The 19,282-nt window shown below is 63.7% G+C and overlaps 3 protein-coding genes across 3 annotated transcripts; 1 reads left to right on the forward strand and 2 right to left on the reverse strand.

Annotated features, from left to right (window-relative positions):
* Nucleotides 1-212: 212 nt before the first annotated feature.
* CYTH2 (cytohesin 2) lies at nt 213-10,131 on the reverse strand. Its single transcript, XM_090127601.1, has 12 exons — nt 10,001-10,131; nt 9,113-9,260; nt 8,432-8,498; nt 8,209-8,327; nt 7,099-7,179; nt 6,171-6,283; nt 5,143-5,291; nt 4,070-4,181; nt 3,061-3,137; nt 2,908-2,979; nt 1,948-2,102; nt 213-442 (listed from the first exon to the last, which is right to left on the reverse strand). Exons 1-12 carry the CDS (start codon nt 10,017-10,019, stop codon nt 355-357), a joined length of 1,200 nt encoding a protein of 399 aa, XP_089983727.1. The 5' UTR covers nt 10,020-10,131; the 3' UTR covers nt 213-354.
* Nucleotides 10,132-11,966: 1,835 nt separating this feature from the next.
* LOC116241521 (uncharacterized) lies at nt 11,967-12,948 on the forward strand. Its single transcript, XM_031612092.2, has one exon. The coding sequence runs from the start codon at nt 12,057-12,059 to the stop codon at nt 12,774-12,776; it is 720 nt and encodes a 239-aa protein (XP_031467952.2). The 5' UTR covers nt 11,967-12,056; the 3' UTR covers nt 12,777-12,948.
* Nucleotides 12,837-18,984, reverse strand: CACNG8 (calcium voltage-gated channel auxiliary subunit gamma 8). The gene is made up of 5 exons (XM_090127556.1): nt 18,695-18,984; nt 17,213-17,296; nt 15,097-15,237; nt 13,169-13,512; nt 12,837-12,935 (listed from the first exon to the last, which is right to left on the reverse strand). Exons 1-5 carry the CDS (start codon nt 18,852-18,854, stop codon nt 12,837-12,839), a joined length of 828 nt encoding a protein of 275 aa, XP_089983682.1. The 5' UTR covers nt 18,855-18,984.
* Between the last annotated feature and the right edge of the window lie 298 nt (nt 18,985-19,282).

The following is a 19,282-nucleotide window of genomic DNA, read 5'->3' on the forward strand; positions in this document are numbered from 1 at the left end:
GTCCATTGGAACGACCCCAAGATCTTTGGGGGTCCCAAAGTCTGAGGGGGGGTCCCAAAGTTGGGGGGGGGGTCCCAAAGTTAAGGGGGGGGGTCCCCAAATCTCCTGGAGGGGGGAGGAGGGGATTCAGAGTCTGTGGGGGGGGGGGGGGTTCCCCTCATTTGTGAGGGGGGGTCCCCACGATCCCGAAGGAGCCCTGAAGTCCATGGGGGGGGGAGGGGGGGGTCCCGAGATCCTGGGGCGACCCCACGGTCCTGGAGGATGGGGGGAAGGGTCTCAGGTGACCCCCCCTCCCCCCCCCCCGCAGTTTTGGGGTGTCCTGTTGGGGGGGGTGGTCCCGGCCCCCCCCCATCCTCAGGGCTGCTCCTGCTTCTTCTTGACGGAGATTCGCTTCTTGCGGGCGGCCAGCATCTCATAGAAGGGGTCCACACTGACAGCGGCCCTGGGGGGGGGACATGGGGGGGGTGGGGGGCACGTGGGGGGGGCACACGGTGAGGGGGGGGGGTCAGGGAGACCCCTCCTCAAAATGGAGTCGGAGGACCCCAGTATGATGGGGTGGGAGGGAGCTGTCATCCACCCCCCCCCCCCAAGTTCTGGGTCCTATGGGTGGGGGGTTGTTGGGGGGGGGGCAACAGGGGGGGCAATGGGGGTTTAATGGGGGGCTATTTGGGGGTTCTGGGGGGGGCAATGGGGGGGCTGGGAGGTTATGGGGGGGCAATGGGGGTTTATGGAGGGGCTGGGAGGTTATGGGGGGGTAATGGGGGTTTATGGGGGGGCAATGAGGGTTTATAGGGGGTATATTGGGGGTTCTGGGGGGGCAAAGGGGGGGCAATGGGAGGTTATGGGGGGTAATGGGGGTTTATAGGGGGTCTGGGGGGGGGGCAAAGGGGGATTTTGGGGGGTCTTGAGGGGAGGGGTCCTATGTAGGATTATGGGGACATTTTGCTGCACCCCCAAGCCATGGTGATGTCTGGGGGAGGGGGGGGCCGGGGGGGTCCCATATGGTACTAAGGGGGGGTCTGGCCGTCCTGGGGGAGTCTTATATGGGTCTGGGGGGGGTCGTGGGGGGGTCTTTTGTTCCCTTTGGGGTTATTTGGGGTCATATAACCCATGGGGGAATTCCCTGCATCCCAGCATAGGATGGGGAGTCTGGGGGGTCCAAGGGGGGGGATCTGGGAGGGGGTCTTGGAGGTCCTGGGGGGGTCTTGGGGGGGTGCGGGGGGGGGGTCCTGTGTCCCCTTTGGGGCTATTTGGCGTCATACAATACATGATGGAGTTCCCTGCATCCCAGCATAGGATGGGGGGGATCTGGGGGGTCCAGGGGGAGTCTGGGGGGGTCAGGAGGTCCTGGGGGGTACCTGGGGTCCTGGGGGGGGGGGTCAGGGGGTCCTGGGAGTGCCTGGGGGTCCTGGGGGGTCTTGAGGGGGTGGGGGGGGGGTCCTGTGCCCCCTTTGGGCTTATTTGGGGTCATACAATACATGATGGAGTTCCCTGTATCTCAGTAGGGGATGGGGGGGTCAGGAGGTCCTGCGGGGGCCTGGGGGTCTTGGGGGGGGGTCAGGGGGTTCTGGGTGGGCCTGGGGGTCCTGAGAGGATCTTGGGGGGGTGGGGGGGGGGGAGTCCTGTGCCCCTTTGGGGCTATTTGGGGTCATACAACCCATGGTGGAGTTCCCTGCATCCCAGCATAGGATGGGGGGGGGGTCAGGAGGTCCTGGAGGGGCCTGGGGGGGGGTCAGGGGGTCCTGGGGGACCCTGAGGGTCTTGGGGGGTCTTGGGGGGGGATCCTGTGTCCCCTTTGGGGCTATTTGGGGTCATACAACCCACAGGGGAGTTCCCTGCATCCCAGCATAGGATGGGGGGGATCTGGGGGGTCCCGGGTTGGGGGGGGGGGGTAGTTCCGTGGGGTTATTATTTTGTGGGGGGGGGTCCCGGGGGGGGGATTCTCACTGTATGGATTTGATCCACTCGTCCTTCTGGTCGCGGGTGGGGGCGGAGATGCGGTACACAACGTGGTTCCCCTCCACCACGCGGCCGTCCGCCTCCGTCTTACACGCCTTGATCAGCTGGCCCTTGTTGTTGGGGATGTAGAGCTCGAAGCAGTGCTGGGGGGGGCAGAAATTGGAGGGGGGGGCGTCAGAATGGGGCGTGGGGGGGCTTATGGGGGTGTATGGGGGGATATGGGGGGATATAGAGGGATACAGAGGGGGAATGGGGGGGATATGGGGATATAGGGGGGTATGGGGGGTTGTTGGGGATGTAGAGCTCGAAGCAGTGCTGGGGGGGGGCAGAAATTGGGGGGGGGGGCGTCAGAATGGGGCGTGGGGGGGTTTATGGGGGTGTATGGGGGATATGGGGGGGATATGGGGGGGGATATTGAGGGTATGGGGGGTTGTTGGGGATGTAGAGCTCAAAGCAGTGCTGGGGGGGGGCAGAAATTGGGGGGGGGGGCGTCAGAATGGGGGGTGGGGGGGTTTATGGGGGTGTATGGGGGAGTTATATGGGGATATAGGGGGATACAGAGGGGGAATGGGGGGGCTATGGGAATATAGGGGGGTTGTTGGGGATGTAGAGCTCGAAGCAGTGCTGGGGGGGGCAGAAATTGGGGGGGGGCGTCAGAATGGCGGGTGGGGGGGTTTATGGAGATGTATGGGGGATATGGGAGGGATATGGGGGGGATATGGGGATTTATGGGGGTATAAGGGGGGGAAGGGGGGGTTGTTGGGGATGTGGAGCTCAAAGCAGTGCTGGGGGGTGCAAAAATGGGGGGGGCGTCAGAATTGGGGGGTGGGGGGATTTATGGGGGGATTGGGGGGACAAAGTGGGGGCGTTGTGGGGGGGGAACAAAAGGGGAGCAGACGTTGTGGGGGTACAGATTTCGGGGGGGGGGAATATTGGGGGGGGTCTCACCGGTTTGCGGGGGTCCTCCACCTCACGGATGCTGAGGTTCTCCAGGGGGATGATGCCCCGAGGCTCCTTATCCTGGAGGGGGGGGCAGAGGGGGGGGTCAGGGGGTCCTGGGGGGGGTCTTGAAATGGGGGGGGGGCCCGGGGGGGGTCTCACCGTGGTGTATTCGAAGTAATAGAGGCAGTTGTCGGTCAGGATGAACCAGCGGCGCTTCCACGTCTTCACCCGCCCGCCTATGGGGGGGGGTCACAATGTGGGGGGGGCGAGGGGGGGGGTCTCAATGTGGCGGGGGGGGGGGGGGGCAGTGGGGAATGAGAGGATATGGAAAAGATGGGGGGGGCAGGAAGGAAGGAAGTTGGGGGGCAATGGGATTTGGGGGGGGGGGGGAGCGGTCCCAAGGTGGGGGGGTAGAGATGAAATATGGAAAAGTTGGGGGGGGGGATGTGGTTTTTTTGGGGGGGGGGGGCGATGGGGGGGTAATGAGGGACGGGGGGTGCAATGAGGGTCTGGGGGGGGAAATGGGGGCTTTGGGGGGTAATGGGGGACTGGGGGGGGCAATAGGGGGTTCTGGGGGGAGGCAATTTGCCCCCCCCCCCCATTACGTACCTCCTGGGGGGGCCAAGCAGGTGCCAGCAGTGGGGGGGGGTGGTTGGGGGGGTTTGGGGTGGGGGGGGGAGGGGGTGACAGATGAGGACAGAGAGGAAAAAAGAGAGAGGAAACGTCAGTGAGATCAAATGGGACCCCTCCCCAAAATGGAGGGGGGGGGCGGTGGGCTCTGGGAGGAGTGTGGGGAGGGGGGGCACTGGGAATGAGTGGGGGGGGGGCACTGGGGGGAACTGGGGGGAATTGGGGGGAATTGGGGGACAGCATAGAGAGTAGAAAAGAAGAAAAGGGGCGTGGCCAGGGCTGGAGTGGGCGTGGCCTGAGCAGAAGGGGGCGTGGCCTACACGCTGCACAACACAGCGGGGTGCTGGTAAGGGGGCGTGGTCAGCGCCGGGTGGGCGTGGCTTCAGCTCGTGGGGGCGTGGCTGGAGCAGAGCGCAGAGCGGGGTATTGGAAGCGTGGCCCAAAAGGGGGGGGGGGCGTGGCTTAAGCTCGGGTGGGGGGGCGTGGCCTTCAGGCTGGGGGGGGGGGGAGGGGCTTCGGCCAGGGGCGGGGGTCTCACCCAGCTTGAGCAGCCAGCCCTCGCGGTCGGGGTTGAAGAAGGTGTGCGTCAGGTCGTTGCCGTCGTCCTCGGGGATCTTGAACGGCTCGCTGCGGATGCTCTCGTACAGGTTCTGGGGGGGGGGGGTCAGCGTTACCCCCCCCAACCTCCCCCCCCTCAATTACTGCCCCCTCCGGACCCCCCATGGGCCCCCCGAAATCCCTAAGGACTCCCCAGTGACTCCCATTGTTCCCAGTGCCCCCCCCTCCCCCCCACCCCGGCATCCCCTCCATTGCCACCACCAAAGACCCCGCACCCCCAATTCTCACAGCCCCCCCCACCCCCCCCAGGACCCACCCCCAATGGGCTCCACCCGCACAGCCTCGAGCCCCGCCCACACAACGCTCAGCCAATCATCTCTGCCCAGAGAATCACATGCCCCGCCCACACCAACGCTCAGCCAATCATCTCTGCCCACAGACTCACATGCCCCGCCCACGCCCCACGCTCAGCCAATGGCTTCCAACCACAGCAGGCCAAGCCCCTCCCTAGAACCTCAAGTCCCGCCCACATCCACTAAGCCCCGCCCCCGGTGTATCTCAAGCCCCGCCCACTCCGCTCTCAGCCAATAGGCTCCGAGCAAACAACTTCTGGCTCCACCGACGCAGCTCCACCCCACCTGAGCCCCGCCCACTTTAGGCCACGCCCCCTCACTGCGCCCACCCCCCACTGGCCCCACCCCCTCAATGCAACTCTATGGGCGAACCCCACTTATTGGCCCCACCCCCCATCTGACCACGCCCCCTTTAGGCCACGCCCCCTCACTACACCCACCTCAATGCCCCCCCCCAATGCAATTCTATGGGCAGACCCCACTTCTGGGCCCCTCCCCTCAGACCACGCCCCCTTTAGGCTCCTCCCCTTTAGCCCCCCCCATCACTGCGCCCCCTACAGGCCGCACCACCTCACTGCACCCCCCCACACACAACGCATCCCTATGGCCAGATCCCCCACTTCTATCCCCCTCCCCCTCAGCCCACGCCCCCTTGAGGCCCCTCCCCTTTAAGCCCCGCCCCCCCGTAAGCCCCGCCCACCCTGAGCAGCTCCTCGGGGAGGTCCCCGCCGTCGTTGATGCCGCGGTTCATGGCCACGAAGCGCTCGGCCGTGGGTTTGTCCCTGACGTTGGGGTTGTGCAGCGACGTGTTCAGCATGATGACGGCAAAGGACAGCACGTAGCACGTGTCTGGGGGGGGCGGGGGGGTCGGCAAGGTGGGGGGGGTCCCTCAGGTGCCCCCATATCCCCCCCGTGCCCCCTAGACCCCCATATCCCCCCCATATCCCCCCGTATATCCCCACATATCCCCATGTACCCCCACCCCTCACTCTGATGCCCCCCCCCATTCTCTGCCCCCCCCCAGCCCAGCTATGAGCTCCACATCCCCAACAACCCCCCCATATCCCCCCATACCCCCACATACGTCCCTATATCCCCATATCCCCCCCCCATAGCCCTACATCCCCTTCTATATCCCCATGTACCCCCACCCCCATTCTGATGCCCCCCCCCATTTTCTGCCCCCCCCCCGCACCGCTTTGAGCTCCACATCCCCAACAACCCCCCCCACATCCCCCTCATACCCCATATCCCCCCCATACCCAATTATCCCCCCCATCCCCCCTATCCCCCCATATATCCCCACATATCCCCATGTATCCCCCACCCCCATTCTGATGCCCCCCCCATTTTCTGCCCCCCCCTCAGCCCAGCTATGAGCTCTCCATCCCCAACAACCCCCCCATATCCCCCCATACCCCCATATATCCCCATCTACAGCCCCATATCCCCCCCCATATATCCCCCATTCTGACGCCCCCCCCCCAATTTTTGTCCCCCCCCAGCCCTGCTTTGTGCTCTCCATCCCCACCCCCCCCAATCCCCCCATATAACCCCCTCTATACCCCCACATCCACCCACAGATCCGCCCGCTCCCCCCATTCTGATGCCCCCCCCCCCCATTTCCTGCCCCCCCCCCCCCCCCAGATCCACCCGCTCCCCCCATTCTGACCCCCCCCCCCCCCATTTCCTGCCCCCTCCCCCCCCCCCAGCCCCCCCCCCAAATACCGGTGCACTGGAAGACCCCCGGGTTGCAGAGGCAGTAGCGCTGTGCGAAGGCTTCCATCATGCGGTCGATTTTCTGCGCCTCCCCCGGCAGACGGAAACTCCACAGGAACTGCCTGGGGGAGGGGGGGGGAATACATGTGACCCCCCCCCCCCAGACCCCAAACCCCCACACACAGCCCCACATTCCCTTCCCACAGGTGCTCCCCCCAATCCCAGGGACCCTACAGAAATTGTTAAGGGGACGGACGGACGGACACAGGCGTGACCCCCCCCCCCCACCCCCAGACCCAAATACAACCCAAAGGACCCCCCCCCCCCCAATACCCCAAACTCCAACCCCAGAGCCCCACATCCCGTCCCCATATTTGCCCCCCCCCCCTCCTCCCTATTCTCAACCCCAGGGACTTCATGGGAGGGGAGTGAAGGGAGATGTGGGCCCCCCCCCCCCCACCCAAATACAGCCCAAAGGACCCCCCAGACCCCAAACCCCAACATCAGAGCCCCAAATTCTCACCCCAAACATGCCCCCCCCCCCCCACCCCCCTGCAAACTGTATTCCCAGGGACCCCATAGAAACTACCTGGGGGGGGGGAATGGACACGAGAGACCCCCCCAGACCCAAACATGGCCCCTATGGACCCTCCCAGACCCCAGGGACCCCACAGGAACTGCATGGGGGGGGGGGGTGGAGGGCAGCTGTGACCCCCCCAGACCTAAATACAGCCCCCAGGGACCCCCCCCAGCCCCCAACACCCTATGGGGACCCCCAGGCCCCCCCAGAACCACTCCAGATCCTAAAGAACTCCCTCCAAACCCCAAAAAACCCAAGGGGTTTCCCCCCCCACGGACCCCAGACCCTATCAGACCCCACCCAGGACCCCAAAGAAGCCCCCCCACACCCCCCCCACCCCCCAGGACCCCCCCTGACCGCAGCGCCTGCACCAGGTTGAGGTCGGTGAACTCGTGGAGGTCGACGAAGGCGTGGAGCACCGCGATATTGAACTCCTCCCTGGGGGCGGGGCCTGAGCTTAGCCCCGCCCACAGCCCCGCCCCCAACCCGGGATTACCATAAATTACCATACCCAACCCAACAGAAGGGATGCGTCCGCCCTCGGTGCCTTGGCCCCGCCCCCTCTGGAGCTAAGCCCCGCCCAACAGCCCCACTCTTACCGACCACACCCCCATGCTGAACAGGCCACACCCACTTCCTCCCTCATTACCATAAATTACCATACCCAGCACCACACATTACTGCCTTCACCTCGTTGCAACTTGGCCCCGCCCCTTCTGAAGACAAGCCCCGCCCCCCTTCTGGATAAACCACACCCAACCCTACCCTAATTACTAAATTACCATATCCAATCCCACATAGCGATGTACTCAACCCATTGCAAGGTGGCCCCACCCCCTCTGAAACTAAGCCCCGCCCCCGCCCTGCCCCTGATGGCTCGACCACGCCCATGCCTTCTCTCATTACCATAAATTACCATACCCAATCCCACAGTGGGCAGCTGCCACCCCTTAGCACCTTGTCCCCACCCCTTTTCAATCCAATCCCCGCCCCAGCCTCAAGCCCCGCCCCCTCTCAGGTAGGCCATACCCACCCCTTTCCTTATTACCATAAATTAGCATAGCCCATCCCACACAGGGATGCTCTCAACACGTTGCATCTTGGCTCCACCCCCCTGAACCCAATCCCCGCCCCCAGCCTTAGGCCCCGCCCCCAGCCTTAAGCCCCGCCCTGGATTTAAGCCCCACCCCAGCATTAAGCCCCGCCCCATCGCTTTACCCCGCCCCCATCTTTAAGCCACACCCCTTCACTAAGCCCCGCCCCCAACTCCCACCCTCAGCCTTATGCCACGCCCCACCCCCAGCCCTTAAGCCCCGCCCCCATCGCTAAGCCCCGCCCCCAACCCCCACCCTCAGCCTCATGCCCCGCCCCCAGCCCAGCCCCAAGCTCCGCCCTCAACCCTCAAGCCCCACCCCCACACCAAGCCCCGCCCCCCGCTAAGCCCCGCCCCCGCTAAGCCCCGCCCACCTCTCCCCCAGGTAGTCTCCGATGGCGGTCTTGTTGAGCCCCTCCCCCTTATAGAGGAAGCGCGCGATCTCCTCGGCCGTGTGCCTCAGCAGCTCGTTGTCCACCAGGAACTGGATCCCCTGCGACCCCCCCCGCCCCAAACAGCCATCAGTGACCCCCCCCGGGGGGGCGGGGGTTGTCGGTGAGGGGGTTTCCTGAAGGATGGGGGGGGGGGGGTCGTCACCTTTTTGGGGTCCATGTTGAATTTCTTGCGGCCCATCCCCATCTTGCGGTTGCGTTGGAGGGTTTTGCTGGGGGGGGGGGTTATAACATTTTGGGGGGGGGGCAATAAATGGGGGTTGGGATGGAGGGGAGGCTCAAGGATCGGTCAGGGGGGTCCTGGGGGGGGGGAACGGGAGGGTATGGGGGGTCCTGGTGGGTAAAGGGGGGGACATGGGGGGTCCTGGGGGGTGGATTAAAATGTTGGAGTGGGGGGAGAGAGATATGGGGGGGAGTTGGGGGTCTGTGGGGGGGGTTGGATAAGAATGGTGGGGGAGGGGGGGGGATGGTTGGGGGAGGGGTGTATAGAGAGATGGGGGCACAGATATATGGGGGGGGATCGGGTGTCTGTGGGGGAGCGGGCTGACGAGAATTGAGGGGGGGGATTTGGGGTTAGGCATTGGCGGTGGGGGGGGGATGGGACAGAGGGATGTGGGGAGGAACTGGGGATCCTGGGGGGGTCCTTGGGGGCGGGGGGGTGACAACACAAAGATATGGGGGGAGCTGGGGGGGGGGGGTCCCATCTGCTGGGATTCGGGGACCATTTTTGGGGTGATTCCAGGCAGCTCTGGGGGGTGACTTTGGGGCCATTTGGGGGCTGTTCTGGGGTCGGGATTTTTTGGGGGGGGGAGGGGGGGGGTCCTACCTGCCCTCGCTGGCCTCCAGCCCCTCCACCTCCCCCATGGCCTCGCTCAGCTCCTCCCGCAGCCGCTGGATTTCCCCCAGCAGCTCCTGCTTCCTCCTGCGGATGCTCTCCAGCTCCAGGCGTTCGGCCGCCGTCAGGTCGGGGGGCACTGGGGGGGAGGGGGGGCAATTTGGGGGTGGGGGGGGGGGGTGTTCAATCTTGGCCCCTCTTTCCCCTACCACGTGACCCCGCCCCCTTGACCCAAAGTAACCCATTTGGCCTGTAGCTCCGCCCACTTTGGCGTTTGCTCCACACCCTTCCCCCACAGCCCCTCCCACTTCCATAGCCCCGCCCCCTTTTGCTTAAGCCCCGCCCCCCCTCACAAGCCCCTCCCATCCCTATAGCCCCGCCCCCAGACCCAAACACGACCCCACCGAACCTCCCTCTGGCCCCGCCCTTCCCTTAAGCCCCGCCCCCTTTCCATTAAGCCATCCCACCTCCGTAGCCCCGCCCCCTTCATTAAGCCCCGCCCACCGTTCGCCCCGCCCCTCATCCCTGAACGTGACCTCCAGTGACCCCAGCCGCACCATCTTTGTAGCCCCGCCCCTTCCCGCTAGCCCCGCCCCGTCTTACACCAAGCCCCGCCCCACCGCCGCGGCCACGCCCCCGTCCCATTCAATCCTGCGCTGGGGGCGTGGTCAGGGAGCCGAGGGGGCGTGGCCTCCCATCTCCCCCCTCCCCACGGATTGCCGCGGCCCCGTCACGTGACCGCTCCCCCTTCCCAGGTGGAGGTGCGGCGCTGTCACGTGACACACCGCGATCTCTCACCCCCCCCCCCTCCCATCCCCCACCCCCAAAACGCGGCGGACGACGCCCCTCCCCCCCCATTAAAGGACGGAACGGCCGTACCATAGACTCCGTCCTCCATGGCGGCTGGAGCGGAGCTCTCCCGGGGCCGCTCCGTCCGCGCCGCTCCTCTCCTCCGCCCTCCGCCGCCCTCCCTGCCCGGCCCCGCCTTTTCGGCCGGCTGAGCCAATCGGCGCCCGTGTTGCCTGACGGACGTCGCCTTTCGGCCAATGGGAGCGCACGTTTCATGCGTTGCCCGCCGTGGCGATTCATTGGCGGCGGGCTGTGACCAATCAGGCGCGTTGAGCCGCTGTGGGCGGTGATGGGCAGCGGTGCTGTCCAATCAACACTCAGAACGCGACGATCCCGCCTTTCTCCGTGACTGACAGCACTCGGAGCCAATCGAACGGCTCTATGCCCCCTTCTTCCATTTCTTCCCCCATATCTCCCCCCAGTTTCCCCCCCCCGCGTCCGCACGGCCCCCCGGAGCCGCTTCCAGAGATCCGATTTTATTTGAAACAGCGAAAATTCCGTAAAAATCCATGCACGGGGGGCGGGGGGGGGCGGGACTTCCGGCGGGGGGCGGGGCTATAATACAAAGGGGGCGGGGTTTCTCACGAGGGGGCGTGGCCCTGAGTGGGCGGGGCTATACACAGGGGGGCGGGGTCTGGGGGGTCCCAGCTCTGAGCGTTGCGGGGTTGGGGCGGGGGGGGGCGGCGTGGGGTGGGGGGGCTCCCAATGATCCTGGCCCCCCCTCCACTTCTTCCCTCTGCCCCCACCTTTAATTAACGGCTATTTGGGGGGGGGGGGGCGCTGGGTGTGATATGGGGGGGAAATGGGGGGGTGGGGGGGGGGGCAGTGGGAGGGATGGGGGGGGGATATGGGGGGGCAATGGATGCCATATGGGGGGGAAATGGGAGGTCGGGGGGGAGATGGGGGCGCGGGGGGGTGTATGGGGGGGTATGAAGGCACTGGGGGGCACTGGGAGGGTCTGGGGGGGACATGGGGGCAGCGGGGGGGGCACCAAGGGGGGGCTCCATATGGCAGAGCCCAGCTCTGCAACCATAATCCCCCCCCCTCCCCCCCCCCCCGGAGCAATGGGGGGGGGGGCAGTGGGGACCATTGGGGGGGGGGTGACCCCGCGCCCCATCGCTTTTATTTGGGGGGGGGGACACCGTAAGGCACAGGGTTACCCCCCCCCCACCCCCCCCGCTTCATTGGGAAGCCCCCCAGAAAGGAGCTGGGGGGGGGGGGGTCCCCAATAATAATATAATGGCTTTGAGGGGGGGTACGGATAATGGGGGGGGGTCTCAAAAATGGGGGAGGGGTCTCAATAGTGGGCGGGTCCCAATAATGGGGAGGGTCCCAATAAGGTGCTGTGTTTTTTTTTGGGGGGGGGGTCCCCACCAATACGATCGTTTTGGGGGTTCTGTTGTTTTGGGGGGGGTCCCAATAATGCGGTGGTTTTGGGGGGAGGGGGCGGTTTTTGGACCCCCCCCCCAAATGTGGGGTAACGGGGTTTTCGCGGGGGGGGGGGGGAGGAAGAGGAGGAAGGGGAGGGGTGAGGAGGAGGAAGGTTGGGGGGGGGAGGAAGGCTGTGGGGGAGGGTGGCAATAAGGGGGGGGCGGGGGGGTGAAGGCGAGGAGGAGGAGGAGGAGGAAGGCTGAGGCTGAAGGCTCTGCTGAGGAGCTCAGGGGCATTGGATGATGGTGATGATGATGATGATGATGGCCATAAGGATGGTGAGGAGGAGGAGGAGGAGGAGGAGGAGGAGGAGGAGGAGGAAGGCTGAGGCTGAAGGCTCTGCCAGGAGGTTGGAGGCAATGGATGACGCTGCTGATGATGGTGATGAAGATGATAATGAAATGAAGATGAAGATGATGAAGATGATGATGACAAAGAAGAAAAGGAAGAGGAAGAGGAAGAGGAAGAGAAAGAGGAAGGCTGAGGCTGAAGGCTTTGCTAGGAGGTTGGGGGCATTGGATGATGCTGCTGCTGATGATGATGAAGATGATGATGAAGATGATGATGAAGATGATGAAGATAATGAAGATGATGATGACGAAGAGGAAGAGGAGGGCCGAGGCTGAAGGCTCTGCCGGGAGGTTGGGGGCAGTGGATGACGCTGACAGCGATGATGATGACGACGATGATGGTGAAGATGAAGACGACGAAGATGAAGACGATGATGAGGATGAAGATGATGGAAGCGATGACGAAGAGGAAGAAGAAGGCCGAGGCCGAAGGCTCTGCCAGGAGGTTGGGGGCGTTTGGTGATGCTGATGATGAAGATGATGAAGATGGCGATGACAACGATGATAACGAAGATGACGATGATGAAGGTGAAGATGATGACGATGATGAAGATGATGCTGATGAAGATGACGACAATGGTGATGAAGATGGTGATGATGATGAAGATGATGAAGGTGAAGACGACGACGACGACAAAGATGAAGGCGACGATGATGAAGGTGACAATGAAAATGATGGCGATGAAGGTGACGGTGATGAAGATGATGACGATGACAATGATGATGAAGATGACGATGATGAAGGTGAAGATGCTGATGCTGATGACAATAGTGGGGATGATGAAGGTGAAGACAACGATGATGAAGATGATGATGGTGATGAGGATAATGAAGATGGTGCTGGTGAAGATGATGGCAATGACGAAGATGACGAAGATGAAGACGACAATAATGAAGATGACGATGATGAAGGTGAAGATGATGACGATGATGAAGATGACGATGACGATGATGAAGATGAAGACGCCCCGCCCCCAGCGGCGATACCGGCGTTAAGGCCACCGGCCGATGGCGACGGGCGTTAATTGCGGGATGCTCCGCCGTTAATTACGGTTAACGACCCGTTAATTGGGGGGGGGGGGGGGTCAGACGGGGGTGGTTTTGCGGTTGAGGGTGCTGGTCCCCGAGGCGCTGTCGGGGGCGCCTCCCCCGGGGGGGGGGTCCTTCCCGAACGCGTTGTGGAGCTGCAGGAAAGCCGGGGGGGGGCCGGGGGTCCCGGGGGGCGGCGGGGGGGGCGGGACCCCCTCCCTGGATAAAGTGTACATGGAAATATCGGCGGGGGAAGGCTGCCCCCCCCCGACCCCCCCGGCCGCCCCCCCCCCGCTCCCCCCACCGGCTTTATTGCTGGGAGGGGGGGGAGGAGGAGACGCGTCCCCCCCCCTCGATCTGCCGGCTTCGCTCGAACGGGAACCGGAACGGGAACGGCGGCGGGGGCGGGGGCGGGGGGCCGCCGAGCGGGGGGGGGGCGGCGGGGGGGGGTAGGAAGAAGAGGACGACTGGGGGTCCGCCAGCAACGAACCTCCGGCGGCGCCGGGACCCCCGACTGCCCCCCCCGCCGCCCCCCCCGGGCTTTGCGGTGCCGCTCGATGTAAAGGTTGACGGCCAGGACGCCGATGGCTTCGGCCAGGATGAACGAGAGGCCGCCGAAGTAAAAGGACCAGCCGTACGAGTAGTGGCTCTTCTTCTCCTCGTCCCGCTTCGTGCCCGGGTCCCCGGCGTTGGCCGAGATGTACACGATGACCCCGATGATGTTACTGAGACCTGGGGGGGGCAAAGGGGGCAGCAGAAAATGGGGGGGGTCGTGGGGGGTGGGGGGTGGTGAGGGAAAGGGGCAGGGAGGGAGGAATGGGGGGAGAATGGGGGGTGAGGGGGAGATGTGGGGGGGGAGGGGGGAAGGAGGGAGATATTGGGGCAGGAAGGGGGGGACAGAAAATGGGGGGGTCGTGGGGGGTGGGGGGTGGTGAGGGAAAGGGGCAGGGAGGGAGGAATGGGGAGTGGGGGGGGTGAGGGGGTGATGTGGGGGGGAAGGGGGGAAGGAGGGAGATATGAGGGCAGGAAGGGGGGGACAGAAAATGGGGGGGTCGTGGGGGGTGGGGGGTGGTGAGGAAAAGGGGCAGGGAGGGAGGAATGGGGGGTGAGGGGGGAGATATGGGGGGGAGGGGGGAAGGAGGGAGATATTGGGGCAGGAAGGGGGGGACAGAAAATGGGGGGGTCGTGGGGGGGTGGGGGGAATGAGGAAAAGAGGCAGGAAGGGAGGAATGGGGGGTGAGGGGGGGTAATGGGGGGGAAGAGGGGGGAAAAGGGGGGGCAGAAAATGGGGGGGGTCGTGGGGAGGGTGAGGAAAAGGGGCAGGGAGGGAGGAATGGGGGGAGGGTGGGGGGTGAGGGGGGAAGGAGGGAGATATGGGGGGGGAGGAGGCAGGGAGGTGGGATGAGGGGAAGGCGGGGAGGGGGGGCAAACAGTGAGAAATGGGGGGGCAACAAGGGGCAGCCCATTAGAAGCCCCCCCCCATGGGATGCTGGGGACCCCCCCTAGGATATTGCCCCCCCCTCCATAGGATATTGAGGACCCAGCCATGGGATACTGGGGACTCTCCCCCCCATAGGATACTGTGAACCCCCCATAGAATATCGGGACCCCCCCCAGGATATCGGGGACCCTTTCCCCTCCCTTCCAGGATCTTGGGAACCCCCCCCATGGGACACAGGGGACCCTTCCCCCCATAGGATATTGGCCCCCCCCCAATGGGATATTGAGGACCCTCCCCACATAGGATATTGCAGACCCCCCCCATAGGATATTGAGGACCCCACCATGGGATATTGGGGACCCTCCCCCCCATAGGATACTGGGACCCCACATAGGATATTGGGGACCCCCCCCTAGGATATTGCTGCCCCCCCCCAGAGGATATTGGGGACCCAGCCGTGGGATATTGGGGACCCTCCACCCCATAGGATACTGTGAACCCCCCATAGGATATCAGGACCCCCCATAGGATACCGGAACCCCCCCATAGGATATTAGGACCCCCCCTAGGATATTGCCCCCCCCCATAGGATATTGAGGACCTTCTCCCCCATAGGATACTGTGAACCCCCCCTAGGATATCAGGATCCCCTCTGATAGGATATTGCCCCCCCCATAGGATACTGGAACCCCCCCATAGCATATTGCAGACCCCCCCCATAGGATATTGAGGACCCAGCCATGGGATATTGGGGACCCTCCCCCCCATAGGATACTGGAACCCCCCCTAGGATATCGGGACCCCCACCCCAGGATATCGGGGACCCCCCCCATGGAACATTGCCCCCCCCCATGGAATATTGCCCCCCCACAGACCAGCAGCCACGAAGAGGATCCCGGCCCCCAGCACCAGGCTGGTGCGGGCGCGTTGCAGGCGGCTGGCGGCCACGCAGAGCCCCCCCAGCAGCAGCAGCACGGCGCTCAGGATGGGGAAGATGCTGGAGGCCCGGACCACCCCTGAGGGCAGCCAATCAGAGCCCGCCGTTAGGGGGGGAGGGGGGGGGAGGGGGGGAGGGGATGTGGGGAGGGGGAGAAGGTTAGATTTGGCCAATGGGAGGTGGGGAAGAGGGTGAGAATCAGAGCTCTGGGTTGGATGGGGTCTGTTGGCTGTGGCCAATGGGAGGTCGGGAAGTGCGTGGCCAATCAGAGCTCTGGATCGGATGGGGTCTGTTGGCTGTGGCCAATGGGAGGTCGGGAAGTGCGTGGCCAATCAGAGCTCTGGATCGGATGGGGTCTGTTGGCTGTGGCCAATGGGAGGTCGGGAAGTGCGTGGCCAATCAGAGCTCTGGATCGGATGGGATCTGTTGGCTGTGGCCAATGGGAGGTCGGGAAGTGCGTGGCCAATTGGAGATCAGGGACTGAGTGGGATCTGTTGGTTACGGCCAATAGCAGTTTGACATACGGCTGGCCAATCAGAGATCAGGATTAGAGCGGGATCTGTTGGTTCTGGTGAATGGGAGCTCAGGAAGTGCCTGGCCAATCAGAGCTCTGGATTGGAGTGAGATCTGTTGGCTCTGGCCAATGGGAGCTCAGGAAGCAGGTGACCAATCAGACTGCATAGAATCCCAAGGGATGCCAGCTTCAGCCAATAGGAGACTGACACATGGCTGCCAATCGGAGCTCAGGTTTTGAGTGGGATCTGTTAGCTCCAGCCAATGGGAGACCTCTAGAGTGGCAACCAATGAGGGCTCAGAAGCAGAATGGGATCCATCATCCTTGGCCAATCAGAGCCTTCAGGGCCAGGAACCAATCAGAGACCTGTGCAGATCTGCCAGCCCCCAGCCAATCGGAGAAGAAGGTCTTTGGGGTCAGGAGCCAATCAGAGCACAGAGGCTCAGAGGCCAGCGGCCAATCAGGAGGGAGATTTTCTGAAGTGGGTGAAGGGCAAAGGGAGCGACAGCCAATCAAAGCACAGAATCCCCAGGACACCATCAGCCAATCAGAGCCAGGCACACACTGAGAGCAGCAGCCAATCCGCAGGGAGGCTCTCCTGGCCAGCAGCCAATCAGAAGGCAGATCCCTGATCCGTTACCCGGAGGGAGGGGGAGGAGGGTGTTGGGGGAGGGGGGCGTTGCCATGGGAACCGCGTTGCTAAGGGGCGTGGCCGCGGGGGGGGCGGTTGCTATGGGGATGCTGGGATGGTTGCCATGGTGATGCTCAGGCGGTTGCCATGGTGATGTCAGGGGTGGTTGCTGTGGTGATGCTGGGATGTCACCATGGTGACACTGAGGCGGTTGCCATGGTGATGCCAATACAGTTGCTATGGGGATGCTGGGATGGTTGCCATGGTGATGGAGAGGTCGCCATGGCGATACTGGGATGGTTGCCATGGCGATGCTGGGATGGTTGCCATGGCGATGAAGTGGTCGCCATGGTGATGCTGGGATGGTTGCCATGGCGATGAAGTGGTCGTTGCCATGGTGATGACAATGCAATTGCTATGGGGACGCTGGGATGTCACCATGGTGATGGAGTGGTCGCCATGGTGATGCCAGGATGTCGCCATGGCGATGCTGGGATGGTTGCTATGGTGATGAAGTGGTCGCCATGGCGATGCTGGGATGGTTGCCATGGTGATGGAGTGGTCACCATGATGATGCTGAGGTCGTTGCCATGGTGATGTCAATGCAGTTGCCATGGCGATGCTGGGATGGTTGCCATGGTGCTGGGATGGTTGCCATGGCGATGCTGGGATGGTTGCCATGGTGCTGGATGGTTGCCATGGCGATGCTGGGATGGTTGCCATGGCGATGCTGAGGTCGTTGCCATGGTGATGTCAATGCAGTTGCTGTGGGGACGCTGGAATGTCACCATGGTGATGCTGGGATGGTTGCCATGGCGATGCTGGGATGGTTGCCATGGTGCTGGGACGGTTGCCATGGCGATGCTGGGATGGTTGCCATGGTGCTGGATGGTTGCCATGGCGACTCACGGAGCAGGTACTCGGCGCTGTCGTGGTCGTACTCCATGTCCTCGGGGAAGTGGTTGATCTTCAGGCACAGCCCTCGCTTCAGGCCTGGGGGGGGGCGGGAGGGGGGTCGTTATGGGGGGACACAGCGGGGGGGGGGACATCGGGGGGTCACCAAAGGGATGGGGGACGTGGTGGGTTTAGGGGACACCATGGGGAGATCGTGGGGGTGCCATAAGGATGGGGACGCTGTGGGGACATTGGGGGGGGGGACACGACGTCATGATGGGGTCACGAAGAGGATGGGGGACATCGTGGGGTCATAAAGGGTTGGGGACACTGTGGGGACATCGTGGGGTCACTATGGGGACACCGTGGGGACATGAAGGGATGGGGACATGGTGGGTTTGGGGGACAACACCATGGGGACACCATAAGGATGGGGACATCATGGGGACATCAGCGGGTTGGGGGCTGTGGTGGGGACATCATGGGGACTCCTTTGTGGGATGGAGGACTGTGTGGGGTTGGGGACATCATGGGGACATCAGTGGGGTTGGGGACATCATGGGGACATCATGGGGATGGGGGGGACGTGGGGCCACAAAGAGGGGGGGGACATCATGGGGTCACTGTGGGGACACCATGGGGACATCACAGGGATGGGGACACCATTGTGGGGTCACCAAGGGGATGGGGACAATGTGGGGACATGGCAGGGATGGGGACATGGTGGGTGTGGGGGACACCGTGGGGACACCATGGGGATGGGGGGGACGTGGGGCCACAAAGAGGGTGGGGGACATCATGGGGACATCGTGGGGATACCAAAAGGATGGGGACGTCATGGGGACACCATGGGGACATCAAAGGGACACCATGGGGGCTCCTCTGTGGGATGGAGGACTGTGTGGGGTTGGGGACATCATGGGGACATCAATGGGGTGGGGACTCCATGGGGATGGAGGACTCTGTGGGGTTGGGGACATTATGGGGTCATTAAAGGGTTGGGGACACCGCGGGGATGGGGGACACCGTTATGGGGCCGCGAAGAGGACAGGGGACGTCACGGGGTCGCTGTGGGGTCGCTGTGGGGACATCAGAGGGATGGGGACACCGCCGTGGGGACGTCAGAGGGGCACCGTGGGCTTTTCCCTATAGCAGCGCTGTGCTGTGAGCTTCCCCAAACAGTGCCACAGCCACCCCTATGGCATCACCATGCTGTGAGCTTCCCCACGGCAGTGCCATGGCCTTCCCTATAGCATTACAATGCTGTGAGCTTCCCCACGGCAGTGCCACGACCTTCCCTCTCATGCTGTGAGCTTCCCCACCACAGTGCCACGACCTTCCTTCTCATGCTGCGAGCTTCCCCACAACGGTGCCGTGAGCTTCCCTCTCATGCTGTGAGCCTCCCTATGGCGGTGCCACGACCTTCCCAGCCATGCTGCGATCTTCCCCATCACAGTGCCACAACTTTCCCCCCACCCCCTCCCCCAACCCCATTACCTTCCAAGCAGCAGATCCTCCATAGTCCGGAGTGGGTGAGCCCCCCGGGGTCCCTTCGGTCTCGATGTCCCCCCTCTTCCCCCCCCCCGGAGGCGTTGCTGGTGTTGCAGATGAAGGCCCTGGCGTACAGCCAGTAGTCGGTGCCGATGGCGATGGTCATGAGGCCGAAGGCAGCGAAGGCCCCCACGGCTGTCAGCAACGCCTGCACCCCCCGCTCACACCACGCCACCCCCTCCCCATTCCAACGCTTGAGGGACTCCAGCCTGACCGATTTCCCCCCCCACGGGACCCCCCCCCCTCCCGCTATGGGAAGGGAGACCCCCGAATGGTTCTTGGAATGGGAGGAAAAAAACCCAAAAACCCCCCCACGCAGGTGGGGAGGGGGGGGGTTGGATTGGGGGAGGGGGGGGGAGGGTTGGATTGGGGGAGAGGGGTGTCTTTACCCCTTTAAGAGGGGGGTGTTGGGGGGGGTCCCTTTAAATGGGGGATATTGGAGGGGACCCCCGTATGGACCCCTTTAAATGAGGGAATGGGGGCAGGGCCCCTTTAAGCGGGGGGTGTTGGGGGGGGGGACCCCTTTAAAAGGGG

The sequence above is a fragment of the Phasianus colchicus genome, chromosome 31, assembly GCF_987193195.1.
Source record: "Phasianus colchicus chromosome 31, bPhaCol1.hap1.1, whole genome shotgun sequence".
In the NCBI taxonomy this organism is placed as follows: Eukaryota; Metazoa; Chordata; class Aves; order Galliformes; family Phasianidae; genus Phasianus; species Phasianus colchicus.